Below are 23902 nucleotides of genomic sequence, written 5' to 3'. Positions count from 1 at the left end.
TTCAATGGTAATATAAAGAGAGTCATTTGAAATATATAATATACAATAACTTAAAATATAAAATAATTTGAAAAATATATATAACAAAACAATTTTTGAAGCATTATAAAGATATAAAAAGCTTGAAATAGACTATATGTATACATATATATAATGGGTAAGGAATAAAGAAATAAATAATACATATAAAATAGATTAAAGTGACATATATACATAAAGTAAGTTAAAATAAATAATAAGAATTTGAATAAATAGTACATTAAAATGAGTTAGAATAGATGTAAATAAACAACATATAAAATATTTGAAATAACATATAAATGAAACATTTAAAAAGGAGTTAATAAATGAATTAAATAGATTTAGGACATGGCTAAAAATAAATTAAAATTGGGTATAAAAGTATAAATATTGGATAGTTAATTAGGGATCAAAATGAAAACCAAACAAAATTTGAGGGCCAAATTTTAAAAAACAAAAGAAGATAGAAAATGAGGGTTAATTGAACAAGGTTGCGAGAGAGGAGGACTAAACGCACAAATTTCCCTTTTAGGGAAAGTGCACAGACCCCACTCCCCCCAAACGACGTCATTTGGAATGATTTAAAACAAAAAGAAAAATTCTTTCCTTTTCATTCTGTTGGTTCATCTTTTAGTTTACAAAAAAGGAACACAAACTCCTTCTTCCCCCTTTTCTCTATTCGGCTGAAGGAACTCTCAGCAATCCATCGCGCCGTCGTCGGGGACAATGGCCGGCGTTGCGCAAAAAGGACTCTTTAGTCCCATTCCAGGTGAACCCGAAAGGCCACGTTCCAAAAGAAGTTCGAGAGCCTAGCCCTTTTAATCAAAAAGAAACGAAAGAAAGGATCCCTACCCCCTTTTCAGCCCCGACGACGGAGGAGAAATCTCTGACGGTGAAGCCACGGGTGTTTCCGGTGAGGCTTTCTTCTCTTCCTTTTTCTTTTTTATTTGTTTTGTTTAATAGATTTGTAAAAGAAAATAAGAAATAATAATAATAAATATAAATGAAATAACAGAAACTAGAAAACAATAGAAAACGAAACAGGAGATTAATCTCAACCTTTTTTTGCTTGTATTTTGTTTTTGATTGCTTAACATGCGTGTGTATCCGATTACAAGGGGTCTAGAATCGACTTTTATAGCCGAATATACATTCGTTTTGTTTCTATTATTTGTTTGCTTCTTCGTTGTTTTTTCTTTTTTGTTTGCTATCGATTTTGTCCTTTTGTTCATTGTCCCTCTTTGCTTGCTTGCTGGTTTTGTTTTGCAGGTGACAGATGTGGGTGGCTGGGGGTTGGCTCGTGAGGAGGTGGAGCAAGGCGCGTGGAGGCCTAGGCTGAGGTAGTAAGCGGCGGTTGAAGGATGGAGGGGCTAGGGTTTGCTGCTGAAAATTTTAAGCAGGTGGGCTAAGGTTAGCTTGTTTTGGGCTTTGTAATTGGGTCTGGAGTTTGGTTTGTAAATTGGGTTTTGGGCCTGATGTGGGTTTAAATTTTGTAAAATGGACCTTACTTATTTGGGACTTTTTAATTGCTTTATTTGGGTTTTTGTTTCTTATTGGTCAGGCCAAAATTGGCTATTACAAGCACGATAGGGCACGATTCCCTGAATTGTCAAACATCGAGTATTACCTTCGTTTTGAAGAGTTTTTAAAGAGATGACTGAAATTCTAAAGGAATCTTCGATTGTTTTGAACAAATGAAAAATCACAACCTAACACGATAGGGCACGATTCCCGAATTGCCAAACATCGAACATTTCCTTCATTTCAAAGAGTTTTTGGAAAACATGAGTGAAATTCTAAAGGGACATTCGATTATTTTGAGCAAACGAGAAATTGCAACCCAGCATGATAGGGCATGATTCCACGAATTGCCAAATATCGAACATCGCCTTCGTTTTAAAGAGTTTTTTAAATGAATAATTATAAAACTAGCTTAAAATGCATTAATGTGACTTGAAATAAGACGAAATTAATTATAAAGATTCGGATTTTATAAAATCACATTTCATAAACCAAGTGGAAAACAATGATATGGGATAATGTACACGCATAAGATACAAACCTTGACGAATGAGAATAATGTGTCTTATTTAATCAACTAACAAAGTAAATAATTAAATATAACTAACCTAAAAAATATAACCCGACTACAATTATACATGGGAAATAATTGATATATAATACAATAAAGAAAATAAGAATACAACAATACAACACCACAAAATAATACATAAAAATGTGCCAAAATAATATACATAACATGATATAAAATGGTCAATGCAAGGTGCACAAAACAAAATGCAAATCAAAAAAGCAATATGGTATAAAACGAGTTTAAAGCAATGATAAATACTTAAATATATTATACAATGAATTGACGAATTTAAAAAAAAACTAGAGATATATAATCATTTAAAATGTGCATTATAGAATGGAGATTTTTAAAGTCAAATAATATACAAGGTGTAAAAAGAACATTTAAAAATACATGCAATGAAAGAGAATCTAATAATGAAAGGGTAGCCAAAATGCATGATAGGATTAAAAGCATAAAAACACATATATATATATATATATATATATATATATATATAATTTTAAAAGCAATTACATGTGAAAATGACATAGGAATGATAATATATATAGGATTAAATTAATTTGGTTGTATGTGTACAAATATACAAAAACATTTAAATGAGGTGCTACTTAATGTATTAAAATAATGTGACATAAAGAAAAATTTCGAGGATGATTTTATAAACACATAAGAAACAAAATTCTCGAATAACTTATGCACATAATTAAATGAAATTTAAAAACAACAAGTATTTTTAAATAAAAGAAAAGAAAAACCATTAAAACAACATATGCACAAATACACACAAAAAGAAAAACAAATGAGACATTGTATACTTGGATAAAACCAACTTTAAAAAAAAATAATATAAATAAAAGAAAAAAAAGCGAAGTTAATAGAATAGGTAAAGTATTAAATGAATTTTAAAATAATGAATATTTTAAATAAAAAGCTTAATGAGATAAACTTAAAAATAAAAGGGGAAATTTGTAAATAAAAGAAGCCAAAATGGGGACTGGCGTGTAATGTGCGCAAATGCACGAGGACTAGATCTGAAAATAATCCAGGCCCCCCAAAACGCAGCACTGCCGCGGACTAAAGTGCAAACACGCACAAATTAACGAGCTAATTTTCAAAGAAAACAAAACAGAACGGATAAGGCGCGATTGAATGCGCACAAAAAAGGGAGGACCAATCTTGCAAATAACCCATTTGCAACACAAGGGCGCAGGTTCGGGTCTTGGAGCGGGTTGACACGCGGACCCTCGCCTTTTGCAACGATGCCGTTTCGTCCTTTATTGATCGCCTTTATTTCCTTCTTAAAATGCAGCCCACCATTAAAACAAAGGCCATTAGCCCAATTTGTTAGGGTTTCATTTGGCAAGAGGCTACCGAACTACCATTTATTTGGTGACTGACGGTTCTCGGTGATGGCCTGACCTGGTGCACGCTCGCAGAGATCCGGTAAGCTTCATTTTTCTTTTTCTTCTTCATTTTTTTTAAAAAAAAACTTCAAATCCTTGTTCATTTTTTTAAGTAAAAAGAAGGTTTCATAGAGCAAGGAAATCTCCACATTGTTCGACCCCTCGCCCTTACCTCCGCATTTATGAGGTATTTGGGCTTCTCATCGGTGTCGATTTACGTATAAAAAAAATTTAAATCATTCAAAAGGAACATAAATCGATAGAGAGAAAAAAAGAACTTTAAAATCACCTTTACTATCTTGATTGCTTTTTTCTATTCTGTGTGTCTCTGTGTTAGTAAAAAAAAATACAACGGCTATTACATGGCTTTTATAGCGGAAACAGAGAAAAAATGAAAAAGAAAATATAAGTTTCTTGTCATTTTTTTCTTTCTCTTTGCTGCGCTGGTGTTTTCGTATTTGCTTGCAGGTACGGAGTCCGCTGGCATCTTACGGAGGTACGGGCGTGGCGTACGAGGGCTGTGTGCTGGTGGAGGGTACGGAGACTGGGCTGCTGTGCAAGAGGCAAAAAACCCTAAGGTTTCTGCCTTGATTTTTGTTTTCGGGCTGTAGGGTATTGGGCCATTGTACTTGGGGTTATTTGGGTTTTGGACTGCTGTAAAACTGGACATTTTAATTTTGGTTTGGTTTTTGTTTTTTATTTTTGTCTGATTTGGCTTATCGGGCCCGGGCTAAATTGACCCATTACAATTTTCTTTTATAATTAGCAATAAATATATTGTAATATTGTTACAATAAAATAAAATTTAAAATATATTTTAAATTTTATAAAATAAAATGGTAAAATCTTAAGTATTATCTCAACATATTGTAATATTGTTAACTAAATTGATATGAAAGTAATTTTGACAATGAAATACTTTGATAATGGAGACTAGATATTAATAAAGTAAGTTTTCGCAAACATAAAAGTTGGTCACCATAATATGATTTTTCATAATTAAAAATAACTTTTCCAATAGTTATTTGATCAAAGCTATGATTTATTTGTTTTCTAATTTGAAAATTATAATAAAATTTGAGATAAGCCATCGTATGATGGATGACGTAATAATACCACGTTTCTTATCAGATATTTGTAACAATTTGTTTTTTAGTGGTTTCAAAATCTCGTATTTTGATTATCAAGTTGTAGTGGGCCAAATTTGTCCGGCCCAAACAAACAAAAACCCCAAAACAAAATATAAAATAAATCAATAAACAAAAAATTTAAAACACAAACAGCCCATTTTAATGTCCTTTTACAAACCAAATCATAGCCTAGGCCCAATTACATGACCCTATAACTAATACCCTAGCCCAGTTACAAAACAACCCAAAGCTCTAAGACCCAAACAGCCCAGAAACCAAGCCCAGAACATTACAACTTCGGAACCCTAGGGTTCTTTCTCTCACGCCGCAGCCAAACTCAGCCCCCACGCCTCCAACAGCCACGTCGACAACCCCGTACGATACCTCATGCCCAGTGCCAGCACACGCCCCGCACATGCAAAAGAAAATAAGAGAATAGCAGCAGAATAGCAGCCAATAGGAGAAAGATTGCTGTTTTTTGGTTGTTTTGTTATTCGGCTATAAAGCCCTTATTTTTTCGATTGTAAAGTTTTTACGGAACAATAAATATACAAACAAATATTGTAAAGAGAGAGATAATATCAATCAATCGAGAAAAACGGAGAAGGTGATTCCCCTTCTCTTTTCAACTCCTTTTCTTTACTGATTTCATTCGGTTTTTTCATTGGTGTATACGAAAAAGGAGGGGGAAAAATAAAGAAAAAGACTTACCAGCAGTTCGAGTGGCTTCGGATTGGTGCAACGGCAGAGGCGTTGAGCGCCGATGAACGCTGTAATCGGCCATGACCGAAGTGCCATGACCATCGTCCCTTCGCTCCCTCTTCCCCCTTTCATTTCTTTTTCGGCCTGCTGAAGTGTTTAGGTTTTAGGGTTATTTTGTGTTTTTCTTTTATTAATTGGCAACATGAAACGGTGTAGTTTAAGGCATGCATTGGTAGCCTTGAAACGACACCGTTTCAGCCTATCCGACCCGACCCGATTTGGTCCTAAACCCGGTGACCCGCGTGTTTTCCTGCGGTGAGGGGTTATTTCAAGTTAAATCCCCCCTTTTCGCGCCGCATTTAAATCCCCTCCTCTATGCTACTTTTGTTTTCTTTTAAATTTTTACTTATAATCTTCGCTTTGTTGCAATCTGGTCCGCATGTGCGTGTTGCGTTTGGGAGCCTAGAATATTTTCAGATTAAGCCCCTCAGTATTTGCATGCATCGCGCGGTGGTCCCTTCTTTTATCATTTTGTCTTCAAATTTTCCCTTTTATTTTGGATTGTTTCTAATTAAGTCTTCTTAGTCCATAGTCCTTTGTGTTCTTAATTAATTTTTTTAGTTTTTTAAACCATTTTGAGTGATTATTATTTCATTATTGTAAACTGTTTCTTTTTAGCAATGTTAACATCACATGTTGTACGCTTTAAATGTTTATTACATTTGCATTATTATACATATACGCATATATTATAATAATGTCAATATATTTTATATGCATATACTGGCTTTTGTCTTTATATATATCCTGGCATTTTAACGTATTTCTTTATTATTCAAATATGCTTTGCATGTGTTTGGCATAGGATTTGAGTTATTTTGGATTTATTTATATTAGTGCATGTATTTGATTCATATGCATTATTAAGCATGTATATACATTATCATTTCTATACAAATTTGCATGTACCTTTTTTAATTCATAGGTGTACATGTCAATATAATTGTTACTTTAATAGATTTTTATTTTAAAATACTCTTTATTTTATGACTTTTTCATTCTCTTTATGTATGTATACAAAATTATTTTTAGAAACTCCTTTGGTAATTTTAAAGTTATTTTTGAATATTTCTTTACATTATATGGCTTTTGTGTTTTATATAGCCTATTATTTAAATATTTTGATATGAGGATATGTGTGTTTTTAAAACCAACTTAAAATTATATATGTATTAATTTTAATCTCATTCTTTTGTAAATTCATACGTGCATTTTATAAATCTATCTTGGGCCTCATGCTTTTTGTCATGTATTTTTGTATCATATATTTTGTACTATCATATATTTCGTTAACTTTCAAATAAATTCATGTTTAAAACATTTTACAAGCAATTTGATTCAAATTTACATTCTATAATATCTGCTCCAAAAATCGTATAGCTATCTATAGCTTTCATGCAAATTTGTCAACTTATATATGGGTTCATTTATTCGTTATTATTTTAAAATCATTTTATAGCGCATTGGTTTCTAATTGCTATATTATTTTTATATCTTGTATTGGTTATTCTATAACATACGTTGAATATTATTGTGGCATGCTATCATATGTATTGTTTTGCTTGAATGATTGTTATATTATCATCTTTGTCATTGTATTATTATAGTAATTATTCTCCATGCTTTTTTGTAATCGTATTACCTTTTTTGATTAGTCCCGCTTAATTATTAGTTTATTAATGGACCATGTCTCGTACGTACCCTTTATCCCATATCATCATTTTTCATTTAGTTTGCGAAATGTGGTTCTCTTTATAAAATTCAAATCTTTATGGTTAATTTCTTCTTATTTCAAATCGAATTAATACGTCTTAAGCTAGCTTTATAATCATTCATTCAAAAGTTCTTCAAAACGAAGACGAGATTTGATGTTTGGCAATTCGCGAAATCGTGCCCTAACGTGTTGGGTTGCAATTTCGCTTTTGCTCAAAATAATCAAATATCACTTCGAAATTTCACTCACGTCTTTTAAAATTCTTCAAAACGAAGACGAGATTCGATACTTAGCAATTCGCAGAATCGTGCCCTAACGTGTTGGGTTGCAATTTTGCGTTTGTCCAAAGTAATCGAGCATCCCTTCAAAATTTCATTCATATCTTCTAAAAATTATTTAAAACGAAAGCTATATTCGGCGTTTGACAATTCGAGAATCAGACCCTATCGTGCTGGGCTGTGATTTCTCGTTTGTTCAAAACGATCGAATATTCTTTTGTATTATCACTCATGTTTTAAAAAATATATAAATACTTAAAAATGAAGACGATATTCAATGTTTGGCGATTTGAGAACCGTGCCCTATCGTGCTGGGTTGCGCTTTTTCATTGGTTCGAAACAATTGAAGATCCCTTCAGAATTTCACTCACGTTTTCTAAAATCTTTCAAAAGGAAGGCGATGTTTGATGTTTGGCGATTTGAGAATCGAGCCCTATCGTGCTGGGTTGCGCTTTTTCATTTGCCCGAAATGATTGAATATCTCCTCGGAATTTCACACGTATTTTATGAGGTAAGGCAATGGTCAATGTTTGGAAATTCGAAGAATCGTACCCTACCTGCTGGGTTCAATTTTTCGTTGGACTAAATAGTTGAGCATCCTTCTGTAATTCTCGAATTATAAACTTTCGGACATCGAAACAAGAAAATTCTGGCAACTAACTCGGGTTACTCGAACGTTATTAGAAAAGAACCACATTTCCAAAACATTTTTATTTTAGACATAAGGACAGTATTTAATCGATTTGGTACCAATTTTGGGCGTAGTGAGGGTGTTAATTCTTCCTCATACGTAATCGACTCCCGAGCCCATTTTCTCATATTTTCGTAGACCAGAATCGTTATTCTAGTAAACCAAAACGTTTTATTAAAATAACCAAATCCTTAGGTGACCCGATCACACCAAAACAAAAGATCGGTGGCGACTCCATATTTTCATTTTCCAAAAAGTCGATTTCACCATTTTTCATTAAAATTAAAATTTTTAAATCAAGGGATGGTTTCGACACAAGTCATTAAATATTATTTTGTATTATTTACGAGACTATTTTAGAATTTTATTAAATCCTGGTCCAATAATTTTAGCGATTGAATCATTAATTAAGAAAAAATAACTAAATCGTAGAAGGCATAAAACTTAATCACTATTGAATTTTATTAATTAATTTGCTTATTTAGTAAAAGTGGGAGGACTTAAATGGCATTTATACCATAATGGATTGGCATGGACAGTTAATGCTTTATTTTTACTTAAATTATATGATAAAATTATAATAAATTAAGTTAACAATTAATAAAACATAAAAAATAATTAGAAACTCATCATCATCTGTAATAGCCCGTTTTTGAGTCAAACGGAACAGTAGTTTCGGGACCACAAATCTGGCGTCAGAAAATTATTTTAATATTATTTTATGTGTTTACAGCATGTTATTTGATGTGTGTGAAAATTTCGTGAATTAATTTTATTGTTTGAATAGTCAATTTGAGAAAAAAGACTTAATCGCGTAAAATACAAAAGTTGCATTCTACTTGTTAAAGGTGCTTAATTGCTATGGTTGATTAAATTAAAATTCCTTATGATGATATTAGACCATTAATATATTTAGTGGACATACATGGACATCATATTTGTATTTTCAAGGTTTATTTTAAAGGTTAAATAAGTAAATAGATTATTAAATGATGCTTTAATAAAACAAAATGCCATTTTATTCTATCATCTCCTTTCTAGCCGATTTTCAACAAAAAAAAAAAGAACCATTTTAGGGTTTAAAATTTTGCAACTTCAATCTTGGCTATTAAGGTACGTTTTTGCTCAGTTTTTAACAATTCCTATGTTTTTATGATCATTGCTTCGTGTTCTAGCTAGCCCGTACCTTAGATTTTGAAAATGTTAAGCTTTTGAGAGTTGTCATTGTTGAATCTATGAGTTATTTGATGTTTAAATATGAAATATGAAAGCTTGATGATAGATTTTAATATTTTGTAAAGTGATTTTTGACAAAAATGTCAATTAGGAATTAAATTGTGAAATGTGCAAATTGAGGGGTTTAAATGTGAAATAAATGAAATTTTTGGGCTGCTAGGGACTCATGTATAAATCTTCTAAGCGTGAGTTAAATTGAATTGTGAGAATTTTGTGTGTTTGTGAAATAGAGACTAAATTGATAAAATGTGAAAGTTTAAGGGCTAATTTGCAAAAATTCCTAAATGTGTATTTTTGGATTAAATTGAATGAGTAGAAGATTAAATGATTTAATTTTGAATACATTTAGATCAAGAAAAGATGAATCAGGAATTAGATCGGGGGAAAGGCAAGATTATCGAGTAATTGACTCATTTCGCCATTTTCATACCCTAGGTAAGTTCGTATGTGTTAATTTCATTATAAATGAATTTTAAATGCTTTGATATTGCATAAATTGTGATTATGAGATTATGGATAATGTTTGAATTGTGAATATTATTCTACGGATGTGTTCGACGATGAAATCGACAGGTGAAACTTCCCGGTTGAACCTTAAAAATAGTTTAAGATGCTAGTGACATGTAATTAGGTTATTATGTTGGCTTCAGGCCATGATATCGACACTTCGAGTACGAATTATACCTTGATTTGGCTACGAGCAATGGTATAGGTAGTTCAGAGAGGAGTTACCTTGATTTGGCTACGGGCCATGGTATAGGTACTCTGAGATAAGTTACCTTGATTTGGCTACGAGCCATGGTATAGGTACTTATCGATGTGATCCTTGAGTATCCGACTTCTATTCCGAATGGTTCAAGGGGTAAAAGAATGATGTGGTTGAGAAATAGGTTAGCACGAGATGCCACAGGTACGTACATAACTATTCGAGTATTAAATAGAGAAAGTTCAATGAGATGGTACTTAATCATGTTTTGAGACATGATAAAGGTTTGTAGTTAATGTGGTTATGATTTGATAATGTGTAATTGATTGAATTACAATTATTTGATGAATTGAGTTATTCACTTATGAACTTACTAAGCTATGAAGCTTACTTTGTAACACCCCTTACTCGTACCCAAGACCGGGACAGAGTATGGAGCATTATCGAGAACATACAAAGACATTCGAGAAATATGGCTATCAAATTTCGTTCGAAAATAAAAACATTCATAATATCCCTAATATGGGCTTACGAGGGCCGAAACATATTTAGAAACCCATTCGAGAGCAACTCGGGTCCTTAAAAGAAATAAAGAAAAAACTTCACTAAAAACAGGGGCACACACTCGTGTAACCCTCTCGACATGGCCGTGCTGATGGCCCATGTGTTTCATATGGCCAAAGCATCTAGGGACACACTCGTGTCCCTTACCCGTGTGGCCAATTTAACTCACAATTTCTCAGAAATCAAGTGCAGAATTCACACTGCCAAAACACACGCCCGTGTCCCTATCCTGTGTTCCTCACACGGCCTGAACACGCCCGTGTCTATGGTTTGTGAAGCACACTGCCAACTTAGCTATAAACAAAGAAATCATACGGCCAAGGCACACGCCTGTGTTCATTGCCTGTGTCCTTCAGACGGCTTTGACACGTCCGTGTCCTCAGCCCGTGGAGCTCTCTATCTAAATGGTCATGGTCTAAATGAAGTCACACAGCCAAGACACACACCCGTGTGCTCAGGCCGTATGGCCAAAATAGGCTATTTACTAAGCCTTCAAGCCATCCATGCTAACAATAACCTACATAGCCTTCTACCATAACAATATTCCAATCAACATGGGACCAAGTAACCACAATAAATAGCAATTCAACTAACTACTAGAACAATTCAATTTACCAAGGGGCAACAAACTTCAATGCATAGCTCAATATGAATATTAGCCATTAACCATGACCTTATACAAAATGAATTAATAACACATTCATGATCCATTACTTTAGCTAAAATAATGACACATACCAAGCAAAATAATCAAAAGTTCTATACATGCCATTATAACAAAATAAAAGCTTCCATATACCCAAAACGAAATTAGATCGATAGTGTGATCAACGCTCCAACCGTTTACCAATCCTCAAGAGTCCACGAGTACTATAAAATAGGGGAAAATAAAAGGGGTAAGCATTGGCATTCTTAGTAAGTCCGGATAACGAGAAAGTAACCTTACCGGTTATTTAATATAAGACCATAATAAGCACTCAATCCAAACAAGTATAGGATAGATTTCCTATCACATGCACTCAAGCATTAAGTTAGTTTCATGGCATTACAAAATAATAACACATCTAGATGAGCTCATCACATCATTATTCCAAATTTACATCTCATATTAGTCCCATTGAATTTTTCAGTTTTCTGATGGATATCTCATTTCCCGTCAATTCATACAAGTGATCATTTTGAGTACGCACTCTCGCGAACCTCACATCTTACGGCAGAATTACCAAATCATGCTAAATCCCTCGTAATACAAACTCATAGAGTAAATGTCAGGATTATTAGTTCAGGCTAAATCCTCTACAACGACATATACTCTAATAAGCTCGGATCTGAATTACCAGTCCAGGCTAAATTCAGATCCTATATCGGATTACCCGTCCGTGCTAAATCCTTAATGCATACATATTCTTCGAGAGGCTAAACCATTATAGGATCACTCATCCGGGCTAAATCCTTTTCACCATCAATTCAGTTTCGAGATGTTTCATCAAATAACCCTATTCATGCAACTAGAACATTCTTATACGCATTTTACTCACTTTATTAAATCTCATAAATTACCATGCAACAAACATTTATACAATCAAGAATATACATTTGAAGTACCTTAAAAGTCTACTTTGAGTTATTTGAACTTACCTGGTGATCGTTTCGGATTTGAGTTTTGATCACTCCAAAACCTTTCGTTTCTCTCGGTTGACTTTCGGATTCGGTCTCTCGAGGTCTATATCAGTAAAATAACTATATCAATACATCATTTAATTCCTTTTTGGTCCATATCTCATCCTAGGGCAAAATGACCAATTTGCCCCTAAACCTTGCGAAAATTACGATTTTACCCTTGGGCTCGTAATTCGGTTTTCATTGCATTTTCTAAACAGTCAAGCCTAGCCTAATAATATTTATACTTATGGCATCTTACAAATCCATCTATATCATATATTTCATACTAATTTCACAAACTTTGCAAAATGGTCCTATGAGGGTTTTCATGAAAAATCCTTTCACAAAAGTTGTTTATCACACAACCAAGCTTCATATTCCTCCATAAAAACTCAATCAACCTTATAAAATCTTACATGGCAACTCCCTAGAACCTTTACCATTTTGCAAGATAGTTCCCTCAATAGAAAGCCCATGCAAAGGGGACTCCAAAAGTACAAAAATTATCAAGAAAATCACTTACTTGTCTGAGTAATGAGTTGCTGAAATTTAAAGCTTCAAAAACCCTCCTCTTTGCTATAAAAATTTGGTGGAAAAATGGAGAAGATAAAGTATGATATCATCTTCTTATTTTTTTGTATAATATTTCAAGTCAAATAAGTTCACCTAATTCACCTAAACTAAAATTTTTGTCTCCTAAACTACTATGGCCGATCACACTTGTTTTTAAGGGGTTATTTGCCCTTTAAAAGCCTCTAAAATTAGTCCATAACAATTTAATACTCTTTTTCAATCTAATTTGGACTTTTTCACTTTATGTGATTTAGTCCTTTTTCACAATTGGGCTCACAACTGATGAAATTAATTCATAAAAATTTTCATGTACCTATATAATCCTAATATAACATGAAAAATATTAATAAATTAATTTTCTTAGCCTCGGATTCGTGGTCCCAAAACCATTGTTCTGGCTAGGCCCTATTTTGGGATGTTACATAGTTTGTGTTATTTGTCTATATTTTATAGTGAATCAAAGCTAGGTCGGATCCAGGAGTCGTTGGAAACATCATCGCACAATCAAACAACTAAGTTGGTACTTTTGAGTTGTGTATATTTGGTATATGGCATGTATAGGTTAGTTGTGGTACTTTGGTTGTGAATATAGCCATAAGAGTTGGCTTGTAAATGTATATGTTTGTTTTGTATATATAGCCATGAGAAATGGTTTATTTTGGTATGTTTTGGTATAAATGTGGTTATGGTTTCATAGTTTCTCAAATGGTTATATTTTAAGTTGGTAAATGATTTATATGGTGTGATTGAAGTTATTAACTTGAGAAGTTATGTGCTTGTGAATTAATGCTTGATGATATAAGTGTTTGAATAGGTAACTGGCATTGACTTAAGTATTGATTTTGTTGAATGGATATGGTATGAATTGTTTATATTGATGATGATTTTGGCTGCCTATTGTATGATGAATTGGTACCATTTTGGTTACTTAGGTGATCATGAAAAAGGGTGGCAAATTGGCCTTGCAAATGGCCTATTTTTGTCAACACGGGCGTGTGTCTCAGTTGTGTACGACACACGGTCATGCTACACGGCCATGTGTTGCCTGGTGTTTAAATTAAATTGAAGTCAGTATGCTCCACACGGCCTCACACACGGGCGTGTGACTAGTCGTGTGGCACAAGTCAGTATCCCCCTAAATGGCACACGGCCTAGCACATGGAATTGTGACTTGGCCGTATTGCATAAGTCAGTATACCCTACAGGTTTGGCATGGCCTAGTACACAGCCTAGCACACGGGGGTGTGTGGCCACTTCATAGGGCACACGGGCTAGACATACGGGCGTGTGGTCGGCCATGTGACCCAGGTCAGTATGTATGCCTTCTTTTCATACAGCCTGGGACACGGGCGTGTCTGGAGCTGTGTGAGGCACACAGCCTGTTTACAGACGGGCATGTGACCCTTGTATATTTGAAATTTTTCTAAGTTTCTAAAATGTTCATATGTTATCTGTTTAGTCCCGAACCAACTCTAAAGCATGTTTTAGGCCTAGCAGGGCCTTATAAGGGACAATGAGATTATGTTGAATGGTATTTAAATATGAATGTATAAATGTATGAGTTATGTATAATAAATGACGTGTATTGATCGGTAATACCTCATAACCCTATTCTGACGATGAATACGGGTGAGGGTGTTACATCATCTTCATTTTCACTTAGCTCCAAACCGAAACACCATTGAAGAACATCTAGAAGCTTTCAGCCAAACAAAAATGCTTGCATATAAGTGTTATTCAAGCTCGTTTTCAGTAAATTTTATATTTTTGAAATCATTGTAGCTTAATCTTGCTAACTCAGGGACTATTTTGTAAAACTGTTAAATATTTTGAAATTATCCATTAAAGGTTTTTAGTTGTTCATGAGGTTAAATGATAGATTTATGAGCTTTGTTGTTAAACAGGACTATTTTGTAAAGGAATTTTTGTTAGTTTTGAGTTTAGGAACTAATATGAAAATATGTTAAGTTTAGCATGAAATTTTTGAAAATTTTAGTGATTTAAGACTGATTAAGGATGCAATTATAATTGGCTTTAAGTTTGGGATTTAAATGTGAAAGTTATAATAGTTTCGGTTTTAGGGACTAAATTGAACAAAATGTAAAAGGAAAGGAAAGGTTGTAAAATAAAATTGATGAGTCATATGTATATATATGAGTGTGGAAATGTATTGGAGATTTTTAAATTGAACTTTAATATTATATAGATCAAGGGTATGGAGGAAAAAAGGAAAATAATAGAATAGTCTCAATGAACCAACTCGTTATCCGAATATTTATAAGGTAAGTTCATATTATAGTTGTATATATATCTTGTGCTGTCATAAATTAATTTTGATTGAATTGTTAATGAATCTTTAATAATAGCTTAAAGTTATAAAATTTTTACAATTAAGAACAATATGAGAAAACTCATTTGAAAAAAATTGAATACTTGTGAAACATGATTCATATGATTTCGAAATGATTATGACTTGTTTACAGCATATACACTAATGACATGGAACTGCCCTTGCTTTATAAATTTTACAAATTCTATTAAATGCCTGTTTGAACGTAATAAACAATTAGGATACAATTGAGATGCCAATACGGTTAGAATGCGCGCTTGTATGGGTTTTCACTTTGATGACTTTGTTTGCACTTTAGTGCCTCTTTTTGCACTTCAGTGCCTCTGTATAGCATTCCAATGCTCCCTGGTGTGGTGTAGTTACCCAAGTATCCGAATTAATTTTCTATAGTTCATCAGACTAATAAAACTTGTGATTAAATTATCAAATGATTTGTTTATATTGGAGAATGTATATGAATGATCTTGATTGAATTCTTGATGTACATGAGGTTATCTTGTGATTTAAGCTTATGTAAATCTCACATGTCTCTTGTAAATTGAATGTCAGGTTGTTATTTCAATATTACTTATTTAAATTACAATTGCTTGATTGAGGTAGGTTGGCTTATGATTTAACTACGAGCTTACTAAGCAATATAAGCTTACTCTGTTTCATTTCTTGTTTCCTGTAGTTGTCATTTTGCGGAGCTAAGTAGTTAGATCAACTACAAGGCTCATACTATCAAGCTTCAATCTCAGTAAATTTTGATTCATTGTTATTCCGATTTTTGTTGGGAAATATGTCCATATTAAACATGTAATTATTTTTTATGTATTTGAACAATGAATAAATAAATTTCACATTTTACTATTATGCCTTTTGTATTTTTATCTTTCATATTTTGCATGCATAGCAAAATTTTGACAAGCAAATATTGGCTTATTGATTTTCTAACTTCAAACAGATGTTAAATGGCATTGTAAGAACATTTACATTGCGAGAAAGACAATTTACTTCAGTAGATAATCTAAACGAGTCTGTAATCCTGTAAAAGAATCAAAGTGAGCATTTGGTTCAAATATTGAGAAGGATTATTATGTCATCTACAATTCCAATTGAGGAAACGGCTAGTTTTAGATATCAGAGCAGTTGACTCCATGGGTAGAGACAAAGATGTATTCATTGGCAGAATGATATATTGGACTAAACCCAAGATGAATTAATTCTGAATCCGTTTATGAATTAATTCACTTGTGGCATTCATTGTGTGATTTACCTAAATTCTAAGTTAGTCATTGACCATGTGTATGTAACTTATGTGCTTTGATATAAGTGGAGGCTTATACTCTAAAGATGATAGATCCGATAGTCGGTATGTTAGGTACATGACTTGTGTATGGCATGACTTTACTAGCAATAGTGGAATTCATAGCTCAATTAAAGAGTTAACGATCCTCTCATTGGCATTGTGTGGATTGATAATGTAACGCCCCAATTTTCGGGTCTATGAATGTTGGCAAAATTTCATGCTTTGATTTTGTCATTTGTGAGTGAAATTATGAAATAAGACCTAAGTGAAAATGTTTGAAAATGCTATAGGCTAATTTGTAGTGGCCAAATAAATAGTAGTGCAAAATAGGAGGATTTGTATGTCAAACCTCCCATTTTACAAGAAGTGGCCGGCCATCATGTTGTTGAAGACAATATGTGCACTTGATATCCATAATTTATGGTACAAATTGATAAAAAAATTGATAATGGGTTAGGTAAATGTTCCATGATGGGCATGATAAGCATTATGGGCATTTTTTTTATTGACATTATTGCATAGGTATGGCACAAATAATATAGGTTATTTTGTGTCATAAAATGTTGGGTAATAAAATAACAAAAGGATAAAAAGAACAAAGTTTTGTCCATCTTTGTTCATCATAGCCGAAAGTTAGAGAAGAGAAAGGAGAGGAGAAAGCTCTTGAGTATTCGGTCACTAGGAGGAGGAAAATTGAAGGTAAGTTCTTGGTACCTTGCTTCTATTTTGAGGTTCATGAGTTCTTCTTGATTCTACCTTAACTCTTGAAGTATATTTTGGTTTTTAGTTGTGTTGTGAGCATTTAGTCATGAATTAAAATGAAGGAAATGGTTGTTGTTTCATGTTCTTTTGATGAAAAATGGAAGATAGGTGAAGTTGAGCCAAACAAATGAGCATGCATGTGCCTTAGATGCTAAAGGGAAAAATCAGCTAACATGTTGTGCTTTAAAATGATGAAATGGAGATTATACTTAAATAAAATCATAGATATGTGATGATTGATTGGTGATATACATGTTTAAATAACATGCATGCAAGGTATGTGTGAAAGAGTGATTTGGTAATAAATCTGCTTGGGACAGCAGCAGTATCGTGACTTTGGAAAATCACCATAAATTGTGGGAGATGAATTAGAAGCTGAATAAATTATATAATTAAAGCTTATTGAGTCTAGTTTCAAATGAAATAAACAAGAACATATTTTGAATTCTTTACAATGAGAAATTTGATTTGTAATGAAGAGTGGTCAGATTAGTCAAACAGTGAAACATGGGAAACTTTGAGAAAAATCTGGTATTGATTGGGTAAACCAAAAATTTTGAAAATTTTATGGATAGAAGATATATGAGTCTATTTTTAGGGAAATTTAACGGCACTTGATTTGGAGTTTCGTAGCTCCAGTTATAAATGATTTAGTGACTGTTGCTCAGGAAGACAGCTTGCAGTGAAATTATGATTATGTGGTAAACACTGACAAAAATTTGTTAATGAGTTGCTTATTGATTTCTTATAAGCTTACTCTGATCTGTAGGTGTGGTTGGCCTAATATTGTAAGGGGTTAATACGTAGTTCATATTTGAATAGTTAGATTAACGTGTTAGTAATCCAATTGTAGGTGGTTCGTGTGTGGATCTCGTCAGCATATTATCGCAAACAGGTGTGTAACTAACACCCTCTTATAGACTAGATCGGCACAAGCCGAAAAGCCGAAATGCCGAAAAGCCGGTATTTTGAGATCTTGCGAGTGTGTGAATGCTCATGAGATTAATAGTTTGATATATATGGTAAATTAAAGTGATAAGACTACTGAGTGCGCGATTCTGTGCATTTTGATATTTTTGGGCTTAATGGGCCAACGGGCCCAAATTGGTAAGAAAACGCGGTAAGTGTTTCTAATCGTACGTAAATGACTATGTTATGTATGAAAACCTTAAGAATAGTTAAATTACTTGAATACCCCTATGTATGCAAAATTACCATTATACCCCTGGGGTTACTTTTGGTGAAAAGCATGACGATCGATTACGTATGATGTATGCCATGATTATATATCATTGCATGGGGACTTGGGTTATACTATGGAGGAAGCGTACTGGTGGCTATGCCACAATTTATCTAATCTGGTGGCTCTGCCACATATATCTATCCTGGTGGCTATGCCACAATTATCTGATCTGGTGGCTCTGCCACATATATCGGTTCTAGTGGCTCTGCCACAATATCTGTATCTGGTGACTTCGTCACAATATCTGGCAGCCTCGCTGCGATTTCTGTGGTGTGTAGCGGTTGGGTGGGTCGAGTAGTCTCCCCACATGGTGTAAGGCTGGTACGGGGGTGTTATGGATGAATCAGGTTGGGTTTACGCATAAACATGTAATACATTACGTTACATTATGGGCCTATGGGCTTTATTCGAATTCTATTCAGGCTAAGGCCAACTTATTCTATTTCGTGGTTTGAGCTGATATAGGGTATGGTTGGGTTAATTTACACTGAGTTTCCCCAAACTCACCCTTTTATTTTCATCCACGCAGTAATCCCCAACCATAGTGGGCTTGGAGTCGTGAGGGAATTCTTGAGTGGCCACCCGTTCGAAAGTTTGATTTTCTTACGGTGAACTGGACATCCTTTTATTTACGTTTGAAGTTTTGGGTTTTTTAAATGTAATAAGGTCGCTTAATTATTTTTATGGTTTTAATATGTATTACTAAGATAGGTATTACTTATTTTAACTGTTGAAATTGGATAGCTTTAGGTAGCGTTTTCAAAAACAACAATTGATTTCAAAATAACACGACAACAAGCAAAGCTTCCGCAATGAAAGTATTTTCCAAAATTAATCACTTTTCCTAAAAATGACTTAATCAAATTGGTTTCCTAGAAATATCCATGACGTTAAGGTGTGGCAATGGCGGTATGCATGTCTAGGATTGGATCCGAAGGAGCTTGGTACTTAGCATCCGATGGACTCACCACCTCTTTTCCGGTTTCCTACGGTGCATGACTTCTATTCACTTTAACCTATAATGAAATTATCTTTTAAAACACTATGTAAGTTTTACTGGATCAACAATATAAAATGTTTTGAACGCTTCGATGTGGCATGTCGGATCCGGTCATAACGTCTGGGCCGGGTTTGGAATGTTAAAGATAAATATGAAACGTGGCCATGGGTTTCTTGTTCTCGAACGAGCAATTTATCACGATCATTAGTTGATAGTGATCATATTAACCATTAAAACGGTACAATGGTGACAATGAGATAAAATAGGATTATATTGAGTGAACAGATTTAACTCAAAGGAATCAAGGATACCATATAAGGGTAACACACACATGACGAGGTCATTAGACAAAGTAGTTGGATGAATTTCTTTTGTAAAGAGTATACAATAAGGAGTTTTCAATTATGGTAATTTTTGTGGAGTAACTCCATAATTAAGTAAATGCAAATTATGATTCTGGACATAATTGCAATTACTAGAGCCTAATTGTATATGTCAGATTGATCCCTTCACTAACTCAACAAAAGCTCAATCGAATTACATTTTAATCAGAAGAAAATTCTATGACTTTAGAAATAATTTAATTAAGTCGATTTATTCGATATGGAATTAAATTGGGCAGTCGTAAGAATTGTTCAACTAGAGAATTTGATTAAAGAATTTTCTTGAAAAATTAATTTGGAAAATCTAAGTAATTTTTGAGAAAATTAATTTTGATTAAGTAAAATTAAATTAATCAAATTAATTAAAATTAATATGATATTTTTGAAAATTAATTTTCAAGTCAAACAATTGGCCCAATGGGCAATTGTACTTGAAAATTGGATTAGAGTTCATAAATTGAGTTCGGGAGCCTAAAATCGAGACCAAGACCCAAGAATTGGTCAAACCAGGTTTGGTATGTGAAATCGGGCCGACGGTCCAACTGTTGGCTGGACCGGACTGGTTGGGCTGTCACTGGCTTAGACCAAATTGATAGAAACTGAACCAGCTCAGGGTGCCGGCAACTGCGACGGTGGCATTCTAGTGGCCGAAAAATAGTCGGTGGCAGTGAGTCTTCAATAATTGAGTAGCGGAAGAATTACATACTTGTTGGGACTCTACCAAAGAATTAATTTCAAATTAACTATTCCAAAAATAATATTATTTTAATAGATTTAATATTGAGTTTAATTTAATACTTATCTTAATAATATTTTATTAATTTAATATTAAAGTGATTATCTTAATATTAAATTTAATTTAATGTTTATCTTGTAGATAAATATTCTATTAATTTAATATTAAAGTGATTAAATTTAATTATAATTAAACTCTCTAAACTCTCTTTACATAAAGAGAGCATTGAGTCATTATTTACACACACTTGAAATCAAGAGAAAGCCATAAAAAGAAAATGCTTTGAAGAAATTATTTTAGAAAATTTTTAAAGATATTTTTCTTATTTACAACTTAGCTCAAAAGTTTAGAGAAATTGTGAGTTTACCCCACTGGTAATTTTTGTGAAAATGTTTCTGATTCGAAGCGATCCTACACTTAGCAGACGTGAGCTTGAAAATAGCGGAGAAAACTATTTGGTCGAAACGTTCATCCTAGACAAATCGAAAAGATACAATTTTGATTAACTGTTTATTACTTTAGATATCATAACCAAGTTATTGTTTTGGATTATTTTTTTTGAACTTTGGTTTTTCCCTAAATTTATTTTTCACTACATTTTTCAAACCTGTTTTTCCAACAATTAGTATCAAAGTCAGGTTGTGCTCTATCTATAAGTATAAATAGAAAATCAAAATAAATTTCTCTTCTTATTGAATGATTTGATTACATAAAAGTTGTATTCTTTAGATATTATGTATTCTTTAAATAATCAAATTAAATCTCATCTATATGACGTATTTGAAAAAGTAAACTCAGAAAATAACACAAGTATTACATTAAAAAAATGTCAAACTTATATATCAAATTGTATATTAAGCCTTAAAAATATAAGCGAAATACTACTTTTATTTTAGAAACTTTGTTTCATATAAAGTTAAAGAAATTAATTTATTTTTCAAACTATTTTTTTTCTTTTGTAAAATTGTTATGAATTTTATGTGTTAATATTTTTTATAATGTATATTATATTTCAAAATAGAAAAATTAGTTAAAAATCATGTTGAGAAAATAGTGGCCGGTTACAATGAATGGATATATTTTTATTCAATTTACCTTAATTTTTTTTAATCTTCAACATCTAGAATATTTATCAAAATCCTTATTGAGTTAGTGTAACATTCAATCGGATCATCAATTCAATCAAAAATTACGATTTTAATAAAAAACTAATTAAAATATACATATTGTACGATTTGAACATGCACTAAATATTTTTTACATTTTTTAATATATATAATTTATTATCTCTATAATTTGTATATGTTAACAATGTTGTTTATTGAGTTAGTGTCACAATTCAATTCGACACTAACTCATAATTGATGACAAAACCATGATAAACAAATGTAGTGCATTTAGTAGTATTTAATATATTTATGTGTTTAAATTTCGTTTGTCTCATAATTTAATCTAATTTTTTAATTTTAATATCGTAAATATTTCATGTGTTATTATGATTAATTAGTTTGAACCATACATTTCATTAATTATTGTATGCTACTTTTAAATAAGCATATGTATTTTAAATATTTGATTTCCACACGCATCTTCGTGTGTGATAGAATTTCTAATACAATTTAAAATTATTAAATTACTTTTGTATTGTTTTTAGTTATATAAGGTGGTCAAAATCCATCGTAGAGTTTAACCATAGATGGAATTGATTGTTGTCATACATAAGAATATTAGATTCCTATCTAAAAATATCAAAATTAATTATTTATATCTTATGATATTATTTTGAATTTTTTACAACTGAATATATATAAACTATATATTAAACTTTTAATTAAATAGATGTGATGAATATATCAACTTAATTTAAAAATGAGTTTAATAAAATTTAATATGAGTATATTCATATTTTTAATAAAATAATACTATAATAGAATTTGAATTTGTAACACATCACCATATAAAAGTTTTATAAATATATTTTTATATTGCTTGTGACATATATAGGGAAGCAAAGAAAAGGGGTAAATGATAGTGCTTGGGAAGATGATAAACTATAATCAAACATGGTGAGTTAGTAACATATATACAATGGATATGGATACCCAGGTGGGTAGCAGTAGGCTGAAGTACATTCAATTGGTGTATCTTTGTTGTCTTTTTCTTTTATTGCCTCCAAACTCTGTATATTGGCCTCACCAATCTTTCTCAAACACTGGATCAGCTTAGCTGAATCAATTCCATCTCCAGTCACCACTAATTTATCTTTGTCATCTCCTTCTATACCCACTGATATCACACCTATTTATACACACATACATGCACATTAACATCAACAAACGAACATGCATAGTTTAAAAATAGTAGATAGTTTAATATCAGAAAAAGAACCATGTGTTTCAGCTACTTTCTTCATTACTTTGGTCTGAAACCCCTCTCCCTCATCACCAAGCTTCCTCCAAATGCACCCCAAAAGACACGCTTTGGGTCCTCCCCTCGTTTGTATCTTAATAACTATCTTTTGCTGCACAACAAATTAACCATTAAATCAACTTTATTACAAATATCATGATTGCCCCTGCATGCTGCACGTTTTGCGACTTACCTTCATGTTTCCAAACGGTACGTACCGTACATTAACCTTTCAAGGGGCTGATAATTCGATAATGAGGAAGTAGCCGCAATTAGACCGGTTTTTATAGCAGTCTCAGCATACCTAACAAGCCACTCAAAAAACGACATTAATAATTGTTTACCAAATGGTATATCAAACTTTGAATCAGTAAACAGTTAGTTGAAATAAAAGATCAATTTCCTTGCATCTTACTTCCCCCAAACTTTGCCTTGTTTTCCTTTTATTTTATAATTTTTGTTAGTTACTTAAAACCAACTTTGCTTTATATTAATTTTCCTATCACTATAAATTATAATATTATATCATATAAGTTCCTGTCCTTAGTACTTTGTATAGAATATATCAAATGTTTGGTCTTCCTATTCAATCTTCCACACGCGCTATTTACTTTTTAAATATGTGTACATATATAAGTCAAAACCCAACCACCGTCTGCAGATGAGAGAAAGGCCACTCAAGTCCCTAATTTGACATATTTCATTCCTTAAAATATGCTATTACTCCTTGTACTTTTATAAAATTTGAGTAAAAAAAATCTAATCTTCTTATTTTTCAATTTAAAAAAATCTTAATCTAATCGTTGGTGGCTTTTATTAGATTTTGTTGACTTAACATATTTATTTGTCATCAATCATATGACACGTCACATGAAGATAACTTAATTAAT

General features: G+C 32.4%; 1 protein-coding gene and 1 long non-coding RNA gene across 2 annotated transcripts; one reads left to right on the top strand and one right to left on the bottom strand.

The window, feature by feature from the left end:
* Positions 1-3409: 3409 nt before the first annotated feature.
* Positions 3410-4359, top strand: LOC128285748 (uncharacterized). The gene is made up of 2 exons (XR_008276296.1): positions 3410-3562; positions 3991-4359. It is a non-coding gene; the product is annotated as an uncharacterized LOC128285748 (long non-coding RNA).
* Positions 4360-22630: 18271 nt separating this feature from the next.
* LOC108477611 (heavy metal-associated isoprenylated plant protein 47-like) lies at positions 22631-23428 on the bottom strand. The gene is made up of 3 exons (XM_017780132.2): positions 23206-23428; positions 22992-23124; positions 22631-22901 (listed from the first exon to the last, which is right to left on the bottom strand). Exons 1-3 carry the CDS (start codon positions 23209-23211, stop codon positions 22675-22677), a joined length of 366 nt encoding a protein of 121 aa, XP_017635621.1. The 5' UTR covers positions 23212-23428; the 3' UTR covers positions 22631-22674.
* Between the last annotated feature and the right edge of the window lie 474 nt (positions 23429-23902).

Source organism: Gossypium arboreum, chromosome 12 (assembly GCF_025698485.1).
Source record: "Gossypium arboreum isolate Shixiya-1 chromosome 12, ASM2569848v2, whole genome shotgun sequence".
In the NCBI taxonomy this organism is placed as follows: Eukaryota; Viridiplantae; Streptophyta; class Magnoliopsida; order Malvales; family Malvaceae; genus Gossypium; species Gossypium arboreum.
This window is presented reverse-complemented; position numbering and strand designations above follow the sequence as displayed.

What these genes read in the sequence shown, in the direction of transcription:
- LOC108477611 (XM_017780132.2), bottom strand. An exon ending in GAAAGTAGCTGAAACACATG is followed by an intron (nt 22,902 to 22,991) that starts GTTCTTTTTCTG and finishes GTGTATAAATAG; the next exon opens with GTGTGATATCAGTGGGTATA.